The sequence below is a fragment of the Zonotrichia leucophrys genome, chromosome 4 (genome assembly GCF_028769735.1).
Source record: "Zonotrichia leucophrys gambelii isolate GWCS_2022_RI chromosome 4, RI_Zleu_2.0, whole genome shotgun sequence".
In the NCBI taxonomy this organism is placed as follows: Eukaryota; Metazoa; Chordata; class Aves; order Passeriformes; family Passerellidae; genus Zonotrichia; species Zonotrichia leucophrys.
Genome location: NC_088173.1, coordinates 71,219,475 through 71,245,642, shown reverse-complemented (window position 1 = coordinate 71,245,642; position 26,168 = coordinate 71,219,475). Strand labels below are relative to the sequence as shown.

General features: G+C 50.8%; 1 protein-coding gene across 4 annotated transcripts in view; it reads right to left on the bottom strand.

Moving 5' to 3' along the window:
* The window catches only part of EXOC6B (exocyst complex component 6B), a 299,395-nt gene that overhangs the window by 102,263 nt on the left and 170,964 nt on the right, over positions 1-26,168 (bottom strand). For all 4 annotated transcript variants that reach the window (XM_064712101.1, XM_064712102.1, XM_064712103.1 and 1 more), the window contains 10 exons: positions 17,439-17,522; positions 17,275-17,321; positions 15,312-15,432; positions 12,456-12,527; positions 11,793-11,890; positions 10,958-11,063; positions 9,999-10,108; positions 5,143-5,254; positions 3,515-3,649; positions 1,581-1,760 (listed from right to left, as the gene is read on the bottom strand). In XM_064712101.1, coding sequence (XP_064568171.1) covers positions 1,581-1,760; positions 3,515-3,649; positions 5,143-5,254; positions 9,999-10,108; positions 10,958-11,063; positions 11,793-11,890; positions 12,456-12,527; positions 15,312-15,432; positions 17,275-17,321; positions 17,439-17,522 — 1,065 coding nt within the window. The remainder of the gene's footprint in view (positions 1-1,580; positions 1,761-3,514; positions 3,650-5,142; positions 5,255-9,998; positions 10,109-10,957; positions 11,064-11,792; positions 11,891-12,455; positions 12,528-15,311; positions 15,433-17,274; positions 17,322-17,438; positions 17,523-26,168) is intronic.

Below are 26,168 nucleotides of genomic sequence, written 5' to 3'. Positions count from 1 at the left end.
AAGGAGAAATCCAGCCATTTCCAGCATCTCCTGGCTTTGGAAGGCACCTGCCACAGGACACCTGCTTGGGGACATTTGGGACAAACCTGGCTGGGGAGATGGATCCAAGTCCTCCCCACTTCACTGCTCATTTATCAGTTTATTTGTCAGTTTGTCCCACTGATAACAGAGCTGAGGAAGCCACTTCTCCTCCTCACAGGTGCAGAGGAGAAGGGAAACCACTTTCAGTCCCCTTTTGGGGGTTTCTCCCCCACAGAAAATCAGCCAGAGCTCCCCCTGCTCCCAGATCTTCCTCTGGGATGGGGATGCCCAAAGACAGGAGCCAGTACAGTCTGGGGGTGTGACACCTCCCAAAACAGGAGGATGGGATCTCATCCAGAGGAGAATCCCAAGGCACAAACAGAACGAAGGAAGCTGCCACTGGGGAATATTAAATCTCCCCTTCCTGTTTATTCCCAGCTCGTGAAAGCAGCAAATAAATTGCAGTTTCGCAAAGGAAGAAAGATCTGAAATTGCTTTTAAAACAACCACAGAGTTCAGGGGATTTGCTGTTTCAAAATACCTGCTGATCCTCCCCAGAGTGCATCCACACAGCTCAAAACAAATCCCATTTAGAGGAGGGAAAAAAGCTGCTGGAGCAAAAAAGGAATCTCCCTGGTGATTGGATTTTTCCTACCAATGAGACACCACTCAGCCGACTGCAAAAAGCAGCATAAAGCACATTTCTGATGGCAACAGCAGCATAAACACAGGGACTTTAGACAGCCGAGAGAAGAAAGAAACATATGGTGCCTTCCAAGGGAGCAATATTGGGATGGGAATCATCAGGGACTTGACAAACACTTGGAAACGCAGCTGTAGTTCCAGTAACGCATCCACAGGCTGTATTTTTGGGAAAAAAGGATTCTGTATGGGCATTAACTGGAAGTTAAAGTGTCTGAAATACAGGTGTGGAACAAATTACAATCCTGCTGATACATGGTGGGCTGGGATGGAGCCTCAATCCCACAAAACTAGATTTGCAAATATTTGGGAGAGTCCTGAAGCCCAGAGCTTGTGGCAGCACACGAAACCCTTTCTGTCACAGACATCTTTTCATGAAAAAGCCTTTCCTTAGGATTTTTCCTCCTGAGAAGCTGAGAGGCCTCAGGAACAAAATGTAAACATTGATTATCTGCTGCTGTGGAATGCAACAGGTGCATCTGTGATTGGTCTCATGTTGGCTGTTTGTAATTAATGGCCAATCACAGTCAGCTGGCTCGGACTCTGTCCGAGACAGAAGCTTCGTTATCATTCTTTCTGATTCTATTCTTAGCTTAGCTAGCTTTCTGATGAAACCTTTTCTTCTATTCTTTTAGTATAGTTTTAATGTCATATATATCATAAAACAATAAATCAAGCCTTCTGAAACATGGAGTCAAAATTCTCATCTCTTCCCTCATCCAAGAACCTCTGTGAACACCGTCACACCCTTCCTTTAAAAACGGAATTTTTCCCATATCCCCCAGCCCCGTTTCCATCACAGTCCACGAGGTTTGAGCTCCCCCAGGACCCAGGAGCAGGAGGGAGGGCGGGCTCACCGGGAGGTGGGTGAACACGGCGAAGGTGCTGCGCAGGAAGCCGATCAGATCCACCAGGTACTCGCTGGCCCGGCTGCCCGGCTCCGGGGCCATCCAGTCGTAGTCGGCCAGCTGCAGGAACTGGTCGATCTTCTGGTTCAGGTTGGTGTAGATCTCCTCCTCAGCAGCGTGTCGAGCGTCCTGGGAATGAGGCAGGGCGTGGGATGGGGGCTCCAAACCAGCAAAATCCTACATGTGATGGGGGCTCCAAACGACAAAAATCCCACATGGGATGGGGGCTCTAATCTACCACCAAAACCCCATGTGGGATGGAGGCTCCAAATCAGCAAAATCCTACATGGGATGAGGGCTCCAAACAACAAAAATCCTACATGGGAAGGGGGCTCCACAGCACAGAGACGCAACATGGGATGGGGGCTTCACTCTACCACCAAAACCCCACGTGGGATGGGGGCTCCACACCAGCAAAATCCTACATGGGATGGCAGCTCCACACACCACCAAAATGCTACATGGGATGAGGGCTCTACACAACCAAAATCCTACATGGGATAGGGGCTCCAAACCAGCAAAATTCCACATGGGATGGGGACTCCACTCCACCAAAATCCTACATGGGATGGGGCTCCACGCCACCATCATAACCCCATGTGGGGTGGGGGCTCCACACCACCAAAATCCTACATGGGATGGGGCTCCACACCACCATCATAACCCCATGTGGGGTGGGGGCTCCACACCACTGAGGCCCCATATGGGATGGAGGCTCCACTCCACCTCCAAAACCCCATGTGGGATGGGGGCTCCAAACCAGCAAAATCCCACATGGGATGGGGGCTCCAAACCACTGAGACCCCACATTGGATGAGGGCTCCACTCCACCACTGAAATCCTGCATGGGATGGGGGCTCCACTCCATCTCTAACAGGGTGGGAGCTCCACCCAGCCTTTAGACTGGGATTTGACACAGCCCTAAAGCTCAGGGCAGCCACCACGAGGCTGCTGCAGCCTCAGGCTGGTGGGACAGGGACCACCAGGCTGTGGTGGGCAGCACCAAGCTGGATTCTGACTCTGATGTCACCTGAGGACAAATCCAGAGGAGATGGAGGAGAGACTGGCTCCAGGGCTGGGATCCTGGTGCTGATGACACCAAGGTGGTGTTCAATGCCTGGATGGGCCGTTCCAGAGCTGATGATCCCAGTGGGTCCCTACAGCTCAGGATATCCCATGATTCTGAGGTGGGAGAGGAACATTCCCCATGGAAACCCCACCAAACCCAGGGCAGGGCTGGGTTCAGGAGCCTCCCTGCCAGAACAAGGGCAGGACACTCAGCTTCAGGCCAGACAGGTAGACAAAGGCAGGATGGACTTCCCTGGGGACACCCCATGGCAAAGCCCCACCAAACCCACTCCTGCTGTTCCCACCTCTGGATCCCCACGGGATACCCCACACCTGACCCAACCAGATCCCATATAAGGCACTCCTGGAGTGGGATTTAAATGGTGGAAAATCTGGGAGTTTCTGTCAGCCCTGATTTTTAGGGGATAATGCCAAAAGGAGTGGAAAGATGGAGAAATACAAATTCTGGAAATCTTCTTTCTGGGTGGAAGAGGAACATGGTGTCCATGACACAGTACTCCAACAGCAAAGCAAGGACTTATTTAAATAAGAAATATCAGGCTTTTGCTTAAGATCTCCTTAATCCTTTCCCTAATTAGTGCTGCAAATTAAGGACAAAACCTCCCACAATCTCAACAGGAGTAACGCTCCAAAGGACAAACCCAAAGCGATGGTGCAACCTCCCCAAAAAATAGGCCAGAATCATCCTTGGGCTCAGCCCAGCTGGCCCTGAGGCCTCCTGAGCAGAGCAGATCCCTGCCAGCACCCACCCAGGGGCAGGACCCTGCAGGTGGTGGCGGTCCCATAGAGCTCACCTTGAAGGTGGTGGTCCCGTAGAGCTTGGTGGTGTGCACGGTCTCGGGCAGCACGTTGGTGATGTTGGTGATGAACTCCTCCAGGAACTTGCAGGATTTCTCCAGGTGGGTGGTGTTGATGATGATCTGCACCAGCTGGGAAGGCAGAGAAGGGTTTCAGCCCCACTGCCAGTTCCATGCAATGCTGACGCTGTGCAAACACCCCGAGCTTTGCTATGGGCTCCAGTCTCTCCTCCTTTAACAACACCTAAATCCAAGATAATTTGGGGGGAGCAGCATTTCCCATGACAGCCACTAATACCACAGGAGGCGATTTTTTCTTTTCAAGGACTTTCCTACATTGAGCTGTCACTCAGGGCTCCCCAAAAAAACCTGCCAGGACACATCAGGAGGCTCCAGGTTGCCACTGAACCCGAAAAATAACCCAAGCTTGAGTGACACCGAGCAGCATCACACGGGCCCTGAACAAAGGAACCACGAGGTTTGGCTCTGGCAGGTGTGGGGTGAGCAGATCCCTGCCAGCCCTGGGGCAGCAGAACGCCCTGGGTTGGTGTCATTTCACTGCTGGAGCCTGGTGGGGCTGTCTGCAGCCACCTCCCGTGCAGGAAGGGCTTGGAAACGCTCCCAAATCTGAAGGAGATTGGATTCATCAGCAATTTCAAAGGTGCAGGCATAGAAATTGTGAAGTGACACCACAAAGATCCCAGCACTGGTGCTGGTGACACCCTGGGAGGTTCAGCCTGGACATAGGGAAGGAGAAGAGACACTGGAAAGGTGCAGAACTGGAACTGGGTGTCCAGGGAAGCTGTGGGATGTCTGGGACAAATGAGAAGTTGGGAAAGGAAAGCCTTGGGTGACACAATGCAAGGCAGCAATAATTAAGTAAACAATTAGTAACTCCTTGTTTAATACCCAGAGGTCCCACCTGTCCTGGAGACCTGCAGATATACATGGATTAAAATCATCAGGAACCTGATTTTGTACCAAAAAAAAAAAAAACGGACCACTGGAAGAAAATCCCAAATTAGGGTTTGTGCTGCAGCAATGTGCTGAATCCACTCAAACATCACCTAAAAATGAGGATTGCTCTTCCATTCCCTCACATTTCCCGCTTGGATGTCCTCTGGTCCTCCCTGAAGTCCTCTGACTTTAACTCAAATTTGTAACATTGCCCAAAATGTAGAGTACAAAATTCACCACCAATAGCAAAGAAACCTCTTCACTTTCCACAAGCTAAAGTTCCTCGCTTTGTACAACAACTCCGAGCAGTTTTCCAGGCAAATATTTAATGGAATGCTCCAAACCAGCACCTCTAGAAGGAGTTCTAAGGGACCTCCTGTCACCCTGCCCTGGAATCGCACAATCCAGGAATGGTTTAGCTTGGAAGGGACCTCAAGGATGATCTAATTCCAACCCGAACACCTCCTGCTATCCCAGATGGATCCCAGCCCCAGTGTCCAATGTGGTCTTGGACACTGCCAGGGATCCAGGGGCAGCCACAGCAAATCTGGGAATTCCATCCCAGCCCCTCACCCAGGAATTCCTTCCCAAGATCCCACCCATCTCTGCCCTGTGGCAGAGGGAAGCCATTCCCTGTGGCTCCATTCCCAAGGGAATCCACAGCCCACCTCTGTCAGTCCAACGTTTTTCCTCTTGATGACATTCTGTAAACAGTTGCTCAGGGTCCGGGTCAGCAGCAGATTTGTGGATTTTCTGATCATGTCATCAACTTCTGTGGAGCTGTGAAGTAAAATTCAAAGAGGAATTTGCAAGATGCTCCATGGAAAGAAAATCCCTGGGAATTCTCCTCATCCTCCTTCCCGACTCTCCCCTGCCTCACCCCTGAGCAGCCCTGCAGGGCTCACAGGAGCTGATGTTTGAAATGCACCAAAATACAATAATTTAAGCATTTTCATCCATGTTTCAGGAGGAAAAGTGAATCAACATCTGGAGATCCCAAATTCCTCAGCCTCCCATCCAAGAGGAACTGGTCCAGCCTAAGGAAGAGCTGTCCATGGCATCAGCACAACCCTGCCCTCAACACTGGGGATTGCATGTTCAGAACAAGGGAAATGAACTCCAATGGTGAAACCACAATTCAAATCCTCCAAAATTCCCCTCTCAGCCCTTTCTGGGCTTTTACACAAAATTACAGAACCACGGAATGGTCAAGGTTGGAAGGGATCTTAAACAGAAACTGGAAAAACTGCAGGAGTGAGCAAAGTCACAGGGAATGGTTTAGAAGGTCACACTTCCAATGATCCCTGGATTTCCACACAGGGACTCCTCAGCACAGCACAGCTCCATCTCCCAGAATCCCAGAGTGGTTTGGGTTGGAAGAGACCTTAAATCCCATCCCATTCCCAACCCCATCCATGGGCAGGGATGCCTCCCACTATCCCAGGTGGATCCAAGCCCCAATGTCCAACCTGGCCTTGGGCACTGCCAGGGATCCAGGGGCAGCCACAGCAAATCTGGCAATTCCAGCCCAGCCAGGAATTCCTTGCCAAGATCCCAGCCCAATCTCCCCTTTCCCAATGGGAGCCATTCCCTGGCTCCTGTCCCTCTGTCCCTTGTCCCCAGTCCCTCTCCAGCTCTCCTGGATCCCCTTTATGAACTCTGAGGATTCCCTGGAATTTTCCCTACTCCAGGGGAGCATTCCCAGCTCTCCCAGCCTGGCTCCTGCCCTGGAACACCAGACTGGAAGCTCCTGCACCCCATTCCTGCCCTTTCCCAGCTGTCTGGAGCAGCAGCACTGTTGGAATTTGGGGGTTCAGCCCCTCCCAGGTGCTCACGGCGGCACCTCTCCTTTCTCCAGGAGGTTTTGCCAACCCCCCTGCCAGAGGCTCCTTGGATCTGTGCTTGGCTCTGGATTAGCCCTGACAGGAGTGGGAATTGTCTCCTGCAGGAGGGGCAGGAGAGGGAATTCCCAATGGGAAGGCCGGGCAGGAACTCTGATCCTCCCGGTAAATGGAGCCCCTGACCTTTGGCTCCTTCTCCTGCTCCACCTGACAGCGGGGCCACGTCACAGAGCTGGGATTGACGTGGGAAACAAAAGCCAACCTTAAAGTTATCCCAGGAGAAAGGTGGGGGTGTTGGGATGCTGCAAGCAGGGGGTGGGAATGGCTGGGATGGGATTTTGGGTAGGAATTGCTGGCTGGGAGGGTGGGCAGGGGCTGGACTGGAATTCCCAGATTTGCTGTGGCTGCCCCTGGATCCCCGGCAGTGGCCAAGGCCAGGTTGGACATCGGGGTTTGGAGCAGCCTGGGATAGGGGAAGGTGTCCCTGCACTTTGTATCCCAAGTTCTTCCAGGATTTGGGGTTTGTTTGTAAAAAATCCAACCAAAACCCAAGCCTTGGTGATCAGAGCTGATCACCCTTGCACCCACTATTTTCCAGAGATACTCCCTATTTCCAGAGGGAAATTCCACTGGAAAAAGCAAGAGAGTACCTTTAAAGACAACCTGATGAACTCAACTTGTAAAAAGGCAAAAGTGCCGAGGAGATAAAGGAAATTTCCCTGCTCCAATCCAATTAATAGTGCCAATAATAAAAATTCCAAATGCTACAAACCCACCTGGAGCTCCAAACTCTCCTCAAGTGAAACAACTCCCACATCAAGGAGAACCCTCCCATCCCAACAAATACAAGGAGCTGCTTTAACAAAATAATTAGTGGTGGGGGGAGAAGAAAAAAAAACCCATAAAATGTGAGCTGCACTTTGTGCTGTGCAGGAAAAGGCTTGAAGGGAACTGTCTGGGATAATGACAGCTCCTGTCCCGGATCCTGTGGCAGCTGTGGTGACCTCCAGGCCCCTGTGAGTGACGGGCTGACCCCCAGCACTCCGGGGTGCTCCGTAAATGACAGGGCCAGGCGAAAAAAGAAAGGGAGGAGAAAAGGGAACTCGCTGCCGGCTTTGTAGCCAAGCTTCCTAATAAAACCTAATTCAAGCTGTCAGGGTGAAATGAAGAAAGTGTCAACAGGGGTTTGCAGAGAAATATTCCAAATGTTTGGCTGCGAGAGCTGGAGCTGGGGCTCCCCTCCCCCCGTGCTGCTCCGAAAGGGCTGGAAAATCCAATGTGGAAAGGAATTTTAATAATGGGTCTGGTGGGAGCCCCAGGAGGGACCCACGGGGACACCTCTGCTCCCTGCCCTGCCAGGGCCAATCATCCCAGCCACGGGGAGCAGCACCCACAGGAATGGGCTCTGGGAAGGGAGAGGGGCCATGGTGAGCCCGGGTTAGGGGCCCTGGGAGCCACCAGCAGGAGGAGGAGAAGCTGCCACCACTGCAAGGGTGAGGTGGAACATGGGGGAGAAACTCCTGAGCTCCCAGAGCAACCCACAGGGAAAGGGACTCTCCAAATTGCCAGTAGAGAGTCCCTTTCTCCAATAAGAAAAGGACTCCAGGGAGAATCCTTGGCTCCAGGGGAAAGCAGGAAAATCCTGGAGAGCCTGGGGCACTGGAACAGCCACTGAGTCCCCAGAGCTGTCCCAGCTCCACAGCAGGCATGGGATGGGTTGGGATGGAAGGGACCTCAAATCCCATTGGGATCCAACTCCAGGGACACCTCCCACTGTCCCAGGTGGATCCACCCTGACCTTAGACACTGCCAGGGATCCAGGGGCAGCCACAGCAAATCTGGGAATTCCAGCCCAGCCAGCAATTCCTTGCCAAGATCCCAGCCCAATCTCCCCTTTCCCAGTGGGAGCCATTCCCTGGCTCCTGTCCCTGCAGGCCTTGTCCCCAGTCCCTCTCCAGCTCTCCTGGAGCCTCTTTAGTGATTCTGAGGATTCCCTAGAGTTTTCCCTTCTCCAGGGGAACATTCCCAGCTCTGCCAGCCTGGCTCCAGAGCAGAGGGGCTCTGGAATTCTGGGAGCAGCTCTGGGGCCTCCTCTGGGCTCTCTCCACAGCTCCAGGGTCAGGTCATGGCCAGGATATGAAGCTCCCAAGGAGGTGGAACTCCCCCCACCCCAATCCAGCCTCGTGTTTGCCCAGGGAAGGGAAGGAGGATGAATCCCTCCAGCCAAACTCTTGTCCTGCATTTCTCAGCCTCTCCCAAGCTCTGAACGCTGCTGATGCAAAGGCAAAGCCCCAGCTCTCAGTTCCTGGCAGACCCTGCTGGTTTTCACTCTCACACACGTACACATGGGTGAAACGAGCATCAAAGCACCCTGGGATGGAGCAGGGAGGGTAAACACATGGAATATTTTGCAGGCTTTAAAAAAAAAAAAATCACATTATTTGTATATAAACTCCCCGAAGAAACAAGAACAACAAAAGCACGAAACCAGCAGCTGAAACTCGTTCCTGACCAAAAATCCAACCCTCAGAGCCCTCCTGACAACACTTCCATGGAACCACGGGATTCCCATTCCTTGGGGAGCTGTGAGGGGAGGCCTGGGGAGATCAGAGGTGCTCCAGCAGACCCTGGGGACGAGTGGCCACCACAGCCTCTCTCCAGACATCTCCATTCATTTATTTATTAAAGGAATGCCACAGAAACATCTCAGAGGAAACAGCCCCAACTGAGATTGTCCTGGGAACATGGAATTCCCTGGAAGTGTCCAAGGCCAGGCTGGAGGAGGCTTGGAGCACCATGGAAATTGTCCAGTGATGGGTTTGGAAACAATCCCCAAAGTTTCTCCCAACCCCAACCATGCTGGGATCTCCCCCTGCAGGAGCAGGGGTGTCCAGCCAAAATCCCACTGCTCCAGAGCCACTTCCAGCCTGGACAGGCTCCATGCGCAGGAGGAGGCCGGTGGTGAGAGGAGAGCCTTGGAGTACTTCTGGGAATCAGAAGTGGAATGGCACTAGTCCTGGTTTTATTGTGATTGCTGAGGTGAGGATCCGACAGGACACTGGGTGGGTGAGTTGGGTGATGTCCCACGGTCTGGTGTGCCATGTGCTGGTTATGCTGGAGAATAAGACAAGGGCAGAAGCAGCTGCTTGGGTCAGGAAGTATTTAGTGGCAGCTTCAATGGCTCGTGGGTGATGGGATTTTGGGATTAATGGGAGGATGGCGAGTGTGTTGATTTCAAGGCCGGTCCAGGCCACAATTCAGTGGTTATTTGAGACAATAATGGTTGCTCCTAGGAGTAGACTAATAATTAAGATTAGATTTGCTTGGGGGTTCATTAGCAGGGGAAGGAGTTGAACCATCCCTTTTGGGGTATGGGCCCCATAGCTTGTTTAGCTGACCCTACTAGAAAGTCATATAAAGGAAGCGTGGAGGGCTTTGATTCCCTCTGGTGTAGGTTGGATTCCTGCTTTTCTAAGCACTAGGAAATGAAAGGGTTGGTATAGCTTCATGTTCACTTTATCATAGTGACCCAGGCACATTTCCAGCAGGGCCTCAGGTAGGAAATTAAAGGGTTGGTATAGCTCCACGTTCACTGTATCGCAGTGACCCTTAGTGCTCAGGCACATTTCCAGCAGGGCCTCAGGAGAGGAGGCAGGCCCGCTCCCTGAGGGCACGGCTCCCACCTGAGGTGCAGGTCCTCGGAGAACTTGAGGCAGGCGTAGATGAACTCCTTGATCTGGCCGTAAACCTTGGGCACAAACTCCGAGAAGGGGAACTTCTTTGGGAAGGGTTGCTGGAAAACAGGGGGAGAACAGTTCCAGAGGGAGGGCTCTCCCAGGCAGGCAGAGCAATTCTGGGATTTATCCTGGATTTTATCAACACTTCAGCCAAGGAGGAGAGCAGATAATCCCAAATAGAGCAGGAGGGCTTTGGAGCCATTCCCTCTCCCAACTGCTTTCTCCTCCCTCCTTGGGAACACCTGGAATTCCTCCCCCACCATGCACAAAGTGTTTTCCTGCTCACCTTCCCCAGGTGCTACCCAAAATCCAGGAGCAAACAGATTTTCCAACACCAAATTTTCCCAGTTTTTACCCCCAGCACTCAGAGCTGGGAGGGGCAGGGAGCAGCTGAACCCCAGGACTGAATTTTGGGGCAGGACACAGAAACCTGAACCCCAAACTGGGATCATCAGGGTTGGATTTGCTGCCTTCCAGGTGTGGATTTAGGATTTGGGGGACATCTGGACACACTTTGGTTTTCCAAGCACATGCTCGTGCAAAGGCCAAGAACCATCACTTTTCTGGGCTCTTTTTCTCTAAATATGAGACTAAAATGAAAAAAGGTCAATCCCAGGGTCCATAAAATAGGAATAAAATGCCAGTGGAAGAGGATTTTTCTACGTGTGTGACACAACACTCTGAGAGAAATACAAATCCCACTTCCCTCATCCACACAAGGAAATGCATCCCATGGGAGGAATATTGGTTCTTCCCCATTGATTTCCTTCCTCTTTTATTGTTTATTTGGGTTGGGGAGTTGATTTGGGGTTTTTTGGATGCTTTAAATGCCCACAAAGGGTGTGAGGTTCTCCTGCCCCAGCAGCCAGGCCAGGCCAGGCCATGCTCCCCATTCCAAGATTTACCTTTTCAAGTTCAGCATCCTGGAATGGGAACTGCCCAACAATTTTCCTATAAACGTCTTCATTTGACACCGGGATGGGGCTGTAGTTATCCGAGTCAAGGATATTTCTGGGAGAAGAAAAGAAGAGTCAGGGAGACAACTGAGAGGGGAAAGTTTTCCTGCTGGGCCAGGGGATTCCCAGAGGCTGCTGCCAGGCTAAGGTGGGATCCCAAATTCCTGCAGCAGCAGCCAGGGATGGCCCAAAGCAGCCACAGCTCGGTGATGGAGCGAGGGCACAGAACCATGGAATGGTTTGGGCGGGAAGGGACCCTAAATCCCACCCAGTGCCACCCATCCATGGCAGGGACACCTCCCACTGTCCCAGGTGGATCCAACCTGGCCTTGGGCACTGCCAGGGATCCAGGGGCAGCCACAGCAAATCTGGGAATTCCAGCCACAGCCCCTGCCCACCCTCCCAGCCAGCAATTCCTTGCCAAGATCCCAGCCCAATCTCCCCTTTCCCAGTGGGAGCCATTCCCTGGCTCCTGTCCCTGCAGGCCTTGTCCCCAGTCCCTCTCCAGCTCTCCTGGAGCCCCTTCAGGCACTCTGAGGATTCCCTGGATTTTTCCCTTCTCCAAGGGAACATTCCCAGCTCTGCCAGCCTGGCTCCCAGCCCCAGAGCAGCTCTGGGGTCTCCTCTGAATTTACTCCAGCAGGGAAAGACCCAGATGGGCTTCAAGGTCCCTTCCCACCCAACCCATTCCACCTTTCTGTGACTGATCCCTCAAAAACTTCCACACAGGGGCCAGAACCCCTCAGTGAGGGGTGTCTCAGGAGGTTCTGTTGGAGCCTCTCACCTGAAGACCCCAGCCCATTTCTTCAGCAGGGTCTCGCTGTACTGGTCCTGGATCTCCAGCAGCATGTCAAAGAGCTGGTTCACAGGGAAGCCATAACCCTGCAGAGCAGCAGGAAGGGAATGAAACCCCCAGCAGGCAGCTAGGGATCATTGTCTATATTTAACAGGGGCAAATCCTCCTCCAGGACCACCCCTGGTGCAGCTGGGGATCACTGTCTGTATTTAACAGGGGCAAATCCTCCTCCAGCACCACCCCTGGGGATCCCTGTCTGTATTTAACAGGGGCAAATCCTCCTCCAGCACCACCCTTGGGCATCCCTGTCTGTATTTAACAGGGGTAAATCCTCCTCCAGGACCACCCCAGGTGTAGCTGGGGCTCACTGTCTGTATTGACCAGGGGCAAATCCTCCTCTAGCACCACCCCTGGTGCAGCTGGAGGGGCTCAGGGGGTGATTGACCAAGGGAGCACCACCCAGAGCTGTCCCAGGCTCAAGCTTGGTCCTTGCACAGACCAAACCAGACTGTCCCTTAGGCCATCCAGAAATGCCAAAAAAATTCTGGCATTTTTTTGGCCTAGAAATGCCGAAAAAAGAGCTTGGCCAGCCCAGCCCAGGCACCAAAGCACTGCTGGAGCTCTGGGAGCACCAGGAGAGGCCCCACGTACCTGGAGCGTGTCGGCAAAGAGCACAATGAGGTTCTTCAGGTCCAACACCAGGCTGGGGTCAGAGCAGTAGGACTGGAGAGGAGGGCAGAGAGGAAAACACAGCTGTGACTGTGTGGCACAGCCCAAACCCTGCCCTGAGCCCCCCTGTGCCACCAGAGATCTGATAAACACTGCCCAGAGTTAATCTGATAAACGCTGCCCAGGAGCAGTGAGGCAGGGCTGATAAGGGTGATAAGGCTGATAAGGCTCTGCTCTCCGGGCTGGAGAAGGCTCTGGGCTGCCCCAGAGACACCTGAGGTGTGTCTAAAACTGCCCAGGAGCTGCTGGGCAGTGAGAGGAGATGGCTCCCACGGTGTTGTCACCATGGGACAGGGTGACATTTAATATTTACCTCTCATTTCATTTGCCTCTCATTTAATATTTACTGTGTTGTGTCTGATGGTAATGAAGCATCTCAGCCAGGCTGAGGGGAAAACACGCTGGATTGCAGCTCCAGCACGGGGATTTATCCTGCTCCAAACCCCCCAGACACAGCTCAGTGTCCCCAGAGCAGCCCCAGTCCCCCCTGGGCTTCCCAAGAGCAGCCAAAAATGAGCTGGAAAATGTGGAGTTTGAGACAGAGGCTGCCCAAATATAGAATCAGTGATCCCCGGCTGGAAAGGGAGTGGGATTTAAAGCTCGCTGGAAACTCCAGGAGGAACAGCTCCATTAATCAGAGGGAAGGACTGGGAGACACACGTTTTCCATCTCCCTGTCCAAAAAGGAGAGTCAGGAAGAAAGATAATGCCCTGAAGCATCAGCAGTGATTAAAGATGTCCCTGTCTGCGGCGAGGAGGAAAATCCAGGGATAAATTTGTCTGCCTTGGAAGGATCCAAATGGCCTCAGCGAGGTGAGAGACCCTCCCTCAGATCCCAGTTTGGGATGCAGGGCACTGGTTGAACTGGGAGCGCTCAGGGCAAATAAATGGTGGTGGCCACAGGGGTTGGGAAATCGGGGAATGTTTTGTGATTGCTGAAGAAGCCTCCCCTGGCAGCCACTCCGTGCGTTCCCTTTGGCACCACTTGAAACAACCTGAGTGGCAACAAAGCTGGGAACACCAAAAAAACCCCGTGGCTGGGCCTGCCTCAGCCTCCTGCTGCCAGCCCCGAGAAAATCCCACTTGAAACCAAAACAAACACAGGTTTGCAGCTGGGGGGGTTGGTGTTTATCCCCCCTGGCAGCACAGGAGCTGGGGGGGAAGGAGGAGGCTCTGCAGTCACCTGGATGGGGATGGAGAACAGCAGGAACCTTCTGGGGTCTCTCATCCCACAGACATCTGTGCCCTTCTCTTCCCATATTTTCACCCTTGCTCTCTCCTGGGGTTCTCTCCCTCTGAATTTGGTTTTTCAGCCCATTTTTAGCCCATTTCTCAGCCCTATTTTAGCCCATTTCTAGCCCATTTTCCAGCCATGAAATTTAAGGGATCAAGATGATCTCTAAGGTCCCCTCCTACACAAACCACTCTGGGTTTCTACAATCCTCTATCAAACAAGGTCATGATTCAGCGTGCCAAAAAGATGCTGTAACACCAGTTTTTTGGGAAAAATCAACTTTCCAGTCACCTGGATGGTGATGGAGAGCACCAGGAACCTTCTGGGTTCCCTCATCCCAGAGACATCCAGGTTCATCAGAGAGATCCATGCCCATCTCCTCCCATATTTTCACCCTTTCTCTCTCCTGCGGTTCTCTCCCTCTGAATTTGGTGTTTTCAGCCCATTTCTCAGCACATTCCCAGCTGTGAAATTTAAGGGATCAAGGTGATCTCTAAGGTCCCCTCTGACTGAAACCACTCTGGGATTGTCTGTGTGCCAAAAAGATGCTTTAGCCCTCAGTTTTTTAGGAAAAATCAACTTTCCAGTCACGTGGATGGGGATGGAGAACACCAGGAATCTTCTCGGGATCCCTCATCCCTGAGAGATCCAGGTTCATCAGAGAGATCTGTGTCCTTCTGTTCCCATATTTTCACCCAAGGTGCTCCTGGCTCTCTCCTGGGGTTCTGTCTCTCTGGATTTGGTTTTTTAGCCCATTTCTCAGCACATTCCCAGCCATGAAACTTAAGGGATCAAGGTGATCTCTAAGGTCCCCTCCAACCCAAACCACTCTGGGATTCTCTGACCATGTGTGCCAAAAAGATGCCTTCCCCCCTCTTGGGAAAATTCAGCTTTCTTGGGAAAGATCAATTTTCCCTTTCCAGTCATGTGGATGGGGATGGAGAACACCAGGAATCTTCTGGGGTCCCTCATCCCTGAGAGATCCAGGTTCATCAGAGAGATCTGTGTCCTTCTCTTCCCATATTTTCACCCAAGGTGCTCCTGGCTCTCTCCTGGGGTTCTGTCTCTCTGGATTTGGTTTTTCAGCCCATTTTCCAGCCCAATTTTAGCCCATTTTTCAGCCATTAAATTTAAGGGATCAAGGTCATCTCCAAGGTCCCTTCCAACCTAAACCACCCTGGGATTCTCTGACTCTCTATCAAACAAGGTCATGCTTTTTGAAAAAGATGCTCTTCCCCACCCCCATTTTTTTGGGACAAATCAACTCCTTCTGCTGGTGCTCCTCAAAAATTCTGGATTAAATAATGACAAAAACACAAAACCACCATTTTAGTCTTCAAAATATCGAGTTTGGTAGGGAAATTCAGCCAACCAAGAGGCTAAAACAACCCAGAGAAAGAGAATTATCTGCGTGTCTGTGTCGTTCCTTTAAACACTCATTGGAAAAGAGGGAAAACAAAGAATCCTGAGGGGGGAAAAAAGGCAGAATTGCAACATGTCAGGGACAGTCAAGCAACAGCTGAGCTCTGCTGGGCTTTTACTCACGGAGTGGGTCCTGAGGGCCGCGATGGTTTTGGACAGGGCCATCTCCCACAGCTCATCAATGTAGGCCCGGTTGACCAGGCCCTGCGTGGTGTGCAGGATGTGATCCTCCACCACAAAAAACCTGAAACGCAGAAAACGCCACCGAAACTTCACATCTGAGGGGTCCAAGGGCATCCCCGAGCCCCTTCGGGCAAAGCTGGGCTCTGGGTTTGGGGGATTTGTCAAACCCAGGCAGCTCCAAGCGCTTCATTCCCTCATTTTTAATTTCACTGGGTTGGAGGAGGGAGGTAAAACCCTCCCTGTGTGTACACAAAGGCAGAATTCCCCCTCCGTGAGCTCTCCACCTTGTTATTCCCACAAGAACCACGGATTAAACTCTGCTGCAGCCAGCAGCAAGTCCATCACAACTGGGGAAAATGCTTTATCTTGCTATATCTGCAGGGGAAACTGCTTTATCTGCAGGGAAAAATGCTTTATCTGCAGGGAAAAACACTTCATCTGCAGGGGAAAATGCTTTAAATACAGGGAAAACTGCTTTATCTGCAGGGGAAAATCCTTTATCTGCAGGGTAAAATGCTTTAAGTATAGGGAAAACTTGATCTTCAATGCTTTAAGTATAGGGAAAACTTTATCTTCCCTCTTTATCTGCAGGGAAAAACACTTTATCTGCAGGGAAAAACACTTTATCTGCAGGGAAAAACACTTTATCTGCAGGGAAAAATGCTTTATCTGGAGGGAAAAATTATTCAAATACAGGGGAAAATGTTGGAATTGTAGGGAAAACACTTTATCTGCAGGGAAAACTGCTTTAAGTACAGGGAAAATGCTTAATTTGCAGGGGAAAATGCTTTATCTGCAGGGGAAAATATTTTAATTACAGGGAAAACTGCTTTATCTGCAGGAAAAAATGTTTTAAGTACAGGGAAAAAATGTTGGAACTGTAAGGAAAAATTAATAATCTGCACGGGAAAACGCTTTATTTGCAGGGAAAAATGCTTTAAGTGCAGGGAAAAATGTTGGAACTGCAGGGAAAATCCCCTCTCCCACCCAGGCCCACTACGTGCTCCCAGATTTCCAGACAACCCCAATTTGCTCCAATCTCCAGTTGGAGATCAACTCTGCTGCTCCAAACAAAGTGTTTTCCAAGGAATGAGGGTGAGAGTGGCCATTTTAAATGGTGACACACGAATTTCCAGGTGTTTTTCCCAAGGAAATCCAGGCCAGGAGCAGGGAGCTGCAGGAGGGGAGCAGCACACGTGGAATTATTGAAATAATTCTCATTATTAGATGAATAAAGAACAAATCCTATCCAATTTTTATGGATCAGCAGCCTTTGGAATTCTCCTCTCAGAGCTCAGTTTGGGAAGATTTATATTTAAATTTGAGCGTGACAAAAAAGCAGCTCTGGGGAATGGAGAATCACCTCCTCCAGCAGGAAAATAATTAAAGAATAATCGTTAAATATTCCAGAATCATTAAAGCAGAGGGCCCATTCATGTCATTAGTGGGGCCAAAGATGAACATAATCCACAGGGATCATTTATCCTGAATTCCCAGAAATTAATAAAAATTCATAGAAATTCCTAGAAATTCATAGAAAAGCCCCAAAAATTCATAGAAATTCCCAGAAAATCCCAGAATTTCCCAGAAATTAATAAAAATTCCTAGAAATTCATAGAAAATCCCCAAAAAAATCATAGAAAATCCCAGAAATTCACAGAAATTCACAGACTGCTACAAGAGCTGGCAGGTCCCTCCCCGCTCCCCCCTCAGTGACACAGCAAAGTGGATAAAATTCACTTTACAACACTTAAAAAGCACAAACCACCTCTTTTTTTGTCCTGTTTTGGCTTTGAGGACCACCAAAAATACCAACATTCCCTCCTCTCATGGTTTTTTCTGGGCTCCTGAGCAGCCCAGGCCACCCATTTTTAGCAGGGCCGTGTATAAAAGGAACACCTACCCTACAATTTGATTGAAATACTTCCTGTAGCCATCTAAAGTTTCGTGCTGCAACAAAGAGAGAGGGAGCAGAGGTTAAAACCCAGGTGGCCGAGGGCAAGGGGGGATTTTGGGGATGAGCCAGGGGCAGCAGGAGCCCGGGATGAGGCTCCAGGACAGACTGACCATGTTGGAGGGAGGCTGCAGCACCAGCCGCGCTTGTTTTCTCCTCTGCTTCCTGTAGTAGCTCTCAAAGGTCTCCCGGGCTCCCTGGAAAACAGGAAAGGGTCATTGCAGCCCTCAGGATGTGCAGGAAGAGGTCACTTGGAATGTAAACCGTGGAATCGCTGAGGTTGGAAAAGCCCTCTGAGATCTGGGAGTCCAACCATGCCCAGCAGCACGAGGGCCACCAGTGCCACATGTCCCCAAGTGCCACATCCACAGGGCTGGAAATCCCTCAGGGATGGGCACTCCAAACCTCCCTGGGCACTTCCAATTCCTGATTCCCTTTGCCATGGAGAAATTCCTCCCAATGCCCACCCTGAGCTCCCCTGAGGCCGTTCCCTCTGCTCCTGTCCCTGTTCCCCTCCTGGCAGGAGCTGTGCAGAGCCACAAGGGCCCCCTGAGCCTCCTTTGCTCCAGGCTGAGCCCCTGCCCAGCTCCCTCAGGGATTCTGCAGCCCCTTCCCAGCTCCCTCAGGGATCTCCAGCCTTCCCCACTCCTCAGGATTGTGCAGCCCTTCCCAGCTCCCTCAGGGATTCTGCAGCCCCTGCCCAGCTCCCTCAGGGATTCTGCAGCCCCTTCCCAGCTCCCTCAGGGATTCTGCAGCCCCTGCCCAGCTCCCTCAGGGATTCTCCAGCCCCTTCCCAGCTCCCTCAGGGATTCTGCAGCCCCTGCCCAGCTCCCTCAGGGATCCTCCAGCCCCTTCCCAGCTCTGTTCCTGCCCTAGCCCTGCTGCCACCCCCAGCTGGCACAATCAATGTCCAACCTTGTGTTCCTCCACCACAAACATGGAACTTTCCCCCAAAGTTCCATTCAAGTATCAGAGCACAAGGAGTTGATCTGAACACACGGAGCCCAACCCCGAGTGCTCAGGTACAGGAACGTTCCCTGCCCAGTTCCTGGGATCCACAGGGATGTGCCCAGCTGCTTTCTGGACCACAATCTGGACAAATGTTGGATTTATTGTTCCATGGAACAACCAGTGGTGGTGTCAGCAAAGAGAACGAGGGGCCAAAAGACACCAAAGCCAGAAACAGGGGGAGGTAAAAGCCAGCTTGGACAGGGCCTGAAGCACCCTGGGATAGGTGAGAATTCCCTACCCATGGATGGGCTCAAAAGGTCCCTCCAACCAAGCCCTCCTGGGAATCTGTGAATTCCAGAATGTGTTTGGGGTGCAGCATTCCAGAATGTGTTTGGGGATACAGAATTCCAGAATGGGTTTGGGGTGCAGAATTCCAGAAAGTGTCTGAGGTGCAGAATTCCAGAATGTGTTTTATGTACAGAATTCCAGAATGTGTTCGGGGTACAGAATTCCAGAATGTGTCTGGGGTGCAGAATTCCTGAATGTGTTTTATGTACAGAATTCCAGAATGTGTTTGGGGTACAGAATTCCAGAATGTGTTTGGGGTGCAGAATTCCAGAATGTGTTTGGAGTGGAGAATTCCAGAATTGTGTTTGGGCTGCAGCATTCCAGAATGTGTTTGGGGTGCAGAATTCCAGAATGTGCTTTGTGTACAGAATTCCAGAATGTGTTTGGGGCACTCCTCAAGACCACTCTGTATCATTGGGAGAAACAAACTCTGCAGCTCATTTTTCCCAACCTGCTGTGGCTCTGAGTGTCCAGAGGGTTTCCATGCCCACAGCTGACCCCCTTCCATGGCCATCACCCCTGGGCTGGGCTCCGGATGGCCCCTCTGGGGTGATCTTTGCTCCAAACCAGGCTCCACCTCAGCATCCCCATCCTGGAGCTCCCCAGAACTCAAGGATGAGCCCCCGGGCCATCCAGCCTGGATGTTTCATCCCTGCCCATCCTCCCTCCTCCACACCCACCCTGTCTTCTGTCTGAAATTGGATCACAAACATCTCAGGGAAGGGACAACGTCTTGCTTTGAACTGTTGGGAGCCAAGGGAGAGGGAAAAAAAAAAAAAACCCAACAAAAAACCCAACTCAGCCTCATTTAGAATTCACAAAACAAACAACATGCAACAACAAATATCACCTGAGCGAGGCACCAGCTGTCAACCTGCTCCTCTCCAGAAAATAAATTAATTAAAAGCAAAACCTGATGGTAATTTAATGATTCTCCAGCTGTTGCGGCATTATACAACCAGGCTGCCTCGGGATGCCCTCAGCTACCGGGGCTTGTGAGGAGCCATAGCCTGACTTGCTCCTTCTTTTCTCCAAGTGCAGCTCCAGGCTCCGCCAGGAATCAGCCCAGGGATGTGCCCAGAGCTCTCCCACCTAATTCTACCCTTCCCAAAGGGGTCAAAATCTATCCAAAAAAACCTTTTTAGGTGCTAAAATCCGTCAAAAAACCTTCTTAGGTGCTCAAATTCGTCCCCAAAACCTTCATAGGTCCTAAAATCCATCTCCAAAACCTTCTAAGATTCTAAAATCCATCCCCAAAACTTTCTTACATGCAAAAATCCATCCCCAAAATCTTCGTAGGTGCAAAAATCCATCCCCAAAACCTCTTTAGGTAGAAAAATCAATCCCCAAAAATCTTAGGTGCTCAAATCCATCCCCAAAACTTTTGAAGATTCTAAAATCCACCCCCAAAACCTTCTTGCATGCAAAAATCCATCCCCAAAAGCTTCTTAGGTGAAAAAAATCCATCCAAAACCACCTTCTCAGGTCTTAAAATCCATCCCCAAAACCTTCTTAGGTGCAAAAATCCATTTTAAAAACCTTCTTAGGTCCTAAAAAACATCTAAAACATCTTTTTAGGTACTCAAATCCATCTGCAAGACCTTCTTAGGTCTTAAAATTCATTCCCTAAAACCTTCTAAGGTCCTAAAATCCATCCCCAAAACCTTCTTAGGTGCTAAAATCCATCCCCTAAACTTCCTTGCTACTGTGTAGGTGCATTGCAAAGGGATGTGGAGATTTTAAATGTGGATTTTGTCCTTGAATTCTGCTTTTTGTCCTGGCTGAGTCTCAGGGGGGCTCAGGATGAGCAGCTCCCAGTCCATGCCAGCCACATCCAGCCACCCTGAAACCTGGATCACAAATCCCAGCTTTTCCCCTGTAATCAGGCTCAGGACCAACTTGAATCCATGTGAAATTTGATATTTTAAGAGAGATTTTAGAACCAGGAACTGTGAACCATCATTTCCCTGTCAGGTGTTCCCAACACTCCCAAAAGCTGCTTCCCTCAGGAAAGGGAAAAATCCCAAGGCAGAAATCAGGGATCTACAGGTGAGGTCCAGAAAGAGGAGGATTATTACAATTTTATCAAACCAAGAGATAAAATTGGGTGGTGCCTGAAGCTAAAAGTTGATAAATTCCATGCAGGTAGCAGCCCCTCCCTTTGAGCCCCTCTGCAAGCCCTGAAGTTGGTGATTCTCACAATCCTGGTGTTGTCCATGTCCTCTCCACCACAGGAAAACCATGGAAAAAGGGATTGTCCCACTCCCACCCCACCACTAAGGGACAAAACCAAAAGGATTTATTAAATTCTGCCGGGTCTTGGCTCTCTAAACTTCCATAATTAGCACTAACCCCACCATGATCATCTCCATTCTCATCAACACAGCCCTGGTGCCATCACTGACACCTTGGAGTGAAGCCACTCATTAAGCTGGAGGAAATTACTTAAATAAAAACATTTAAAAATTAAAAAATTAAAACTTAAAAGAACTAAAAAATAATTGAATTTTGGGGCCAATTTAAAACTGAAGGTGTATTTACATAATTTCTTTAATAAATGAATGTGTGGCAACATAAAAGGCAGGAGCCACCACCAGCAGCAGCAGGACCATGGTTGGACACACACCAAACCCCTCATTCATGGTGCACCATCCCCTGAAATTAATGAGTAATTAATTAATCACTGGACTCACAGAAGCTGCCATTTCCTCAATATTTTGTGGTGGCCTCAAGGACCCATTGGACTCTCCAAGAGGAGCAGGAGGCCTGAGACCAGTTTTAAGAGCAGATTTTGGAGGTTTCTGCTGAGACTGCACCAAGTCCTCATCCCCCAGCTCCAGGACCCTGCCTGCTCATCCCCACTTTCCCTCAGTAAAGAAAGGACAAGGAGCCACCCCACACCTGGCTGCATTTCCAGTGCCCCGCCATGGCTGTGTCCAACCCACCTCCACAGAATTCCACACTGGTTTGGGTGGGAAAGGACCTAAAAAATCTCCTCATTCCCACCCCATCCATGGCAGGGACACCTCCCACTGTCCCAGGTGGATCCAACCTGGCCTTGGGCACTGCCAGGGATCCAGGGGCAGCCACAGCAAATCTGGGAATTCCAGCCCAGCCCCTGCCCACCCTCCCAGCCACCAATTCCTTGCCAAGATCCCAGCCCAATCTCCCCTTTCCCAGTGGGAGCCATTCCCTGGCTCCTGTCCCTGCAGGCCTTGTCCCCAGTCCCTCTCCAGCTCTCCTGGAGCCCCTTCAGGGACTCTGAGGATTCCCTGGATTTTTCCCTTCTCCAAGGGAACATTCCCAGCTCTCCCAGCCTGGCTCCAGCCCTGCAGCAGCTCTGGGCTCTCTCCAGCAGCTTCCCACCATTCCCATGGGGAATTTTCCCCACCAGCTCCTCAGCAGCACCACAGGATGGGGGAGCCCCCCAGGTCCTGGGGCTCAGGGAAGCACAGGAACCAAAATTTCCAACCCCACTCTTCAGCTCCTTCCCATTTCTTGTAGATTCTAGTTGGTGCTGAACCTGATTACAGGGGAAAGCTGGGATTTGTGATCCAGGACAAATTTCAGGCCCGGTCTCCATCTCAGTTTCACCCATGGCTCTGAGGAGGGTGAAACACCTGGAGCAGCTTCACCACAACCTCTGAAATTTAAAATTACTTTGGAATCTCTTCCAGAGTAAAAAATGTGTTTTCCACAGGCAGGAGAAGGAGAAGCAACCAGAGCTGGGCTGGAGATGGCACAGGAAGGCCCCACAACAACCCAACTCCCATCCTTGGCTGAATTCTCCTCAGCCTCAGAAGGTTTTGGGTGCCCCCTCCTTGTTCCAACTCCACAAAGGGAACTGCAGCAGAAGGGAAGGAGCAGAAAATTTGCTCCTTTGAAACCATTCCCAAAAAGAAAATCAGAGAATCCTATTCACATTTTAACAGTTTCCCCAAAATTTATGGCCCAGGGACCTGCCAGTATGACCAAACCCATCCCCTCACGGCTCTGTTCCCTGGCTTCTCTTTCCTGAGCCATTTCTGGCTGCCCCAGGAATCAGGGACTCTCTCACAGGAGGTTCCTCCAACAAAAACCTCATCCTCCCCACAGCCCCTCTCATGACCCTACTCCCATTTTTCATCCTCCCAGTTCCATCCCTTTCTCCTAAGTGCATTCCTCCCTCATCTCCCCAGATATTCCCACTGCTGCCATATTACATTCTCCTCAAACTGGAAAATATTTCTTCCTCTTCATGGCAGTTTGAGCTCAGACCACCCAGTTTCCCACATTTGATCTGTTTAGGACTATTCATCTTCTCAGGTCTCCAGAAAATCCATTACTCCTCTGAATTCCATGCCTGAATCCTGTTTTCCTCTGGATTAAAAAAAAAACAAAAAGGCAAAAAAACCAAATGAACACATCAACCAGATCAAGAATTCTCCAGAACCAACCACAAGATCCTGAGTTTTCTGGGGCTACCCAGCTGAAACTCCAGGTGGGATTTGTGTTTTAGGGCTGCTCCTCTCTCACAGTTTGAGGGAGAGAACAAGAGGAAAGGGCCTGTGGGGAAAGTTTAGGTTGGATATTTGGGAATACTCCTTCATGGAAAGCGTGGTCAAGCACTGGAAGTGCCCAGGGAGGTCTGGAGTCCCCATCCCTGTGGATGTGGCACTTGGGGACATGATCAGTGGTGGCCTTGGAACAGCTGGATTCAATCCTGGAGGGCTTTTCCAACCTCAGCGATTCCATGGAACCCAGCGCCAGTGCTGGGCAGAGGAGCTGCTCCTTTTCCATCCAGCTTTAATTCCAGCTTCACCCAGCTCCCAACCCCTCCGAGGGAGCAGAGGAACCCAAAGGATTCCTGGCTCCCAAAGGACCCATTCCTTGTAATCACCGGTCCAGGAAAAACCCTCAATAACGCCTCATATTTGTAAAATTACCGGGCAGAACTCTCCTGCTCAAATTAGCCCTGGAGTTCACAGAGTTGGCAGGGAGAGGGGGATAATTACCAGCGGGGATGAACACCACAGAAGGGAAAACAGAGGATAATCACAAGAAAGCAAAAACAGCAGCTGAACAAACCCAAAAATGTTTCGGGATTCAGGAGCAGCGCAGAGCTGAGAGCCAAGCGAGCTGGGATTACACCAGGGAAAAAATGTGCTCCTGGTTTTATTCTCCAGGAATAATCAAAATGCCCATGGAAATGGGACTTTGGGAATTGGGATGACAGTGGTTTGGAGCACAGTTTCTCCTCAGCCTGCAGCAGAAATGCACCTTGTGCATTTCACATATCTCCTACCTGGATAACACAGGGAATCCATAACCCAACATTCCCGTGGGATATCACTGCCTGAGCCATCTCAAACCCTTCCCATTTGGAACATCATTAATCATTCCCTAAAAATCAGTGAATCCTCTGGGCTCTTCCATTAAAATCCCATCACAACGACAGCAAGGAAGGGGATGTACTGCAAGATCTGCTGAGAAGATTCCTCCCGGGAAAACCCAGGTTGTGCCAGTTTGTGCCAGGGAAATCAATCCATGGACACAGCCCAAATTTACCAGAACAGCCCAATTTTACATCCACTGGAGGAGGTTTTTGTACCCCTCACCCACAGAGCAGCTCTGTCCCATCCCTGTAGCTCTGGTTTAAATAACCAGGAATGAACCCAGGATTAATTCCATGCTTGGAGAATTCTAAACCCAGCATCCACCCGGATTTATCAACATAACACCACTAAAATCATGGAATGGTTTGGGTTGGAAGGACCTTAAATCCCACCCAGTGCCATGGCAGGGACACCTCCCCTGTCCCAGGTGGATCCAAGCCCAATGTCCAACCTGGCCTGGGACAACCAGCAAAGCTTTCCATGGGGCCCAAAACAACTGGGATTGGGAATAACAGGAATTCTGGGACCTGCTCCCTCCACATCCTCACCAAAGACCAGCAGGAGCCCTGGACAAGATCTCTCCACTTTGCAGATGTCCCCAAGTTTGGTGAAAATTGACAGACTCAAGGCAAAGCCAACGCCTGGAGAGGTCTGGGCAGGCTGGAGAAACAGCCCAACATGGTGACACCCAAAAGGACAAATTCCAAACATCCCTTATGGAAAGGGAGAAACCCTGAACCCCTCACAAACTGGGCACCACTGTTTTGAGACTTCCTCTGTGGATAAAGATGGGAATTTTGGGTAGACAGGAAGCTTTTCCACAAGGAGAACAATAAAAATCCCTGAGACTGGTTGGAGCAGGGTGCTGATAACACCAAGGTGTGGATTTTGATTTCTGGATGATTCCCCCAGGAGCTGGATCTTTTTGAGTCCCTTCCAACTCAGAATATCCCATAATTCCATGAAGTAGCAGAAAGAAATCCCCAAAGCTGGATCCCAATCTCCATCCTTGGAATCCTTCCAGGCCAGGCTGGACAAATCCCTGAGAAACCCAGTCTGATCTCCCAGCTCCAGGCAGGAGGGTGGATTGGAGCCCTCCTGAGGTCCCTTCCCACCCAGGTGGCCCCATCCTGGGAGATGATGGCCCCATCCCTTCCCACCAGGATACTCTGGAGCCTCTGAGTATCCCACACACACCCATCTCCCAGTCAGTACCCTGACCACCAACCCCCTCCCATGTTCTGGGAGGTGGAAAGGCCAGATTTGGGCCCAAAATCCCATTTCTGAGGGGGTTTAGTCACAGTTTAGGCAACTCCAGTCTCATTCCAACAAAAAACAGGACTTCCTTCCCCTCACACCATGAGCAGAGCCCTGGCCTGTGTCACCCTCACCTGCCCGAGACAGCCCCAGCCCAGGGCTCCATTTTAATTTGCCTGCGAGTGCCAAACAACACATTCATGCTAAAAACCCACTTGGTCCAACCTGGATCCCATCCCTGCTCCCCCCTTACAACCCTGGAATTCCATGGAAATACCCCAAACCAAACCCCAATTGCTCAACAGCGCAGTGCAGCAGCTTGGATGGGATACATCTTACCAAAAGCAGCACAGAACCTTTAAAACCTTACAAATCACCCTTTTTTCACCCCAAAACCAGCTGAAACAAGCAGGTTTTGGTTTGGTTTTTTTTTTTTTTTAGGGTCCAGCACTTCACCAAACACCAGGAGCTTCCCACCAGTGAGGAAGGAGCTGCCAAGAAAAGCAGCTCAGAAAATGATCCTGACATGCCCCGGAGATGTGTGCAGATAAGAGAAGCCCGGTAGCCACTAATGAGGCACAAAGAGTCCGACTCCCGAGCAGATGCTCCTCTTGGAAAACACTGGTAAATATTCCCAACAAATCTCACGGAGCGCATGGACGCGCTCGCAGGTGCTCGGCAGGGAAAGCTGGGATCAAAAAAGAAGGCTCCTGTTTGTTGACTGTAAACACCCCCTCGATACCGAAAACACGGAGATGAAGTGGAGCAGGAATTGCGTGGGGGGAAGAGAGAGTGGCTGTGAGAGGCCTCTCCTGCCAGCCCGGCAGGATTTGGTCTCCTCCACCCAGCCCTGACCTCGACCTGTGTCCTGGAAAAAGCAGCAGCCACCCGTTCCTTCTTCAGGCAGTGAAT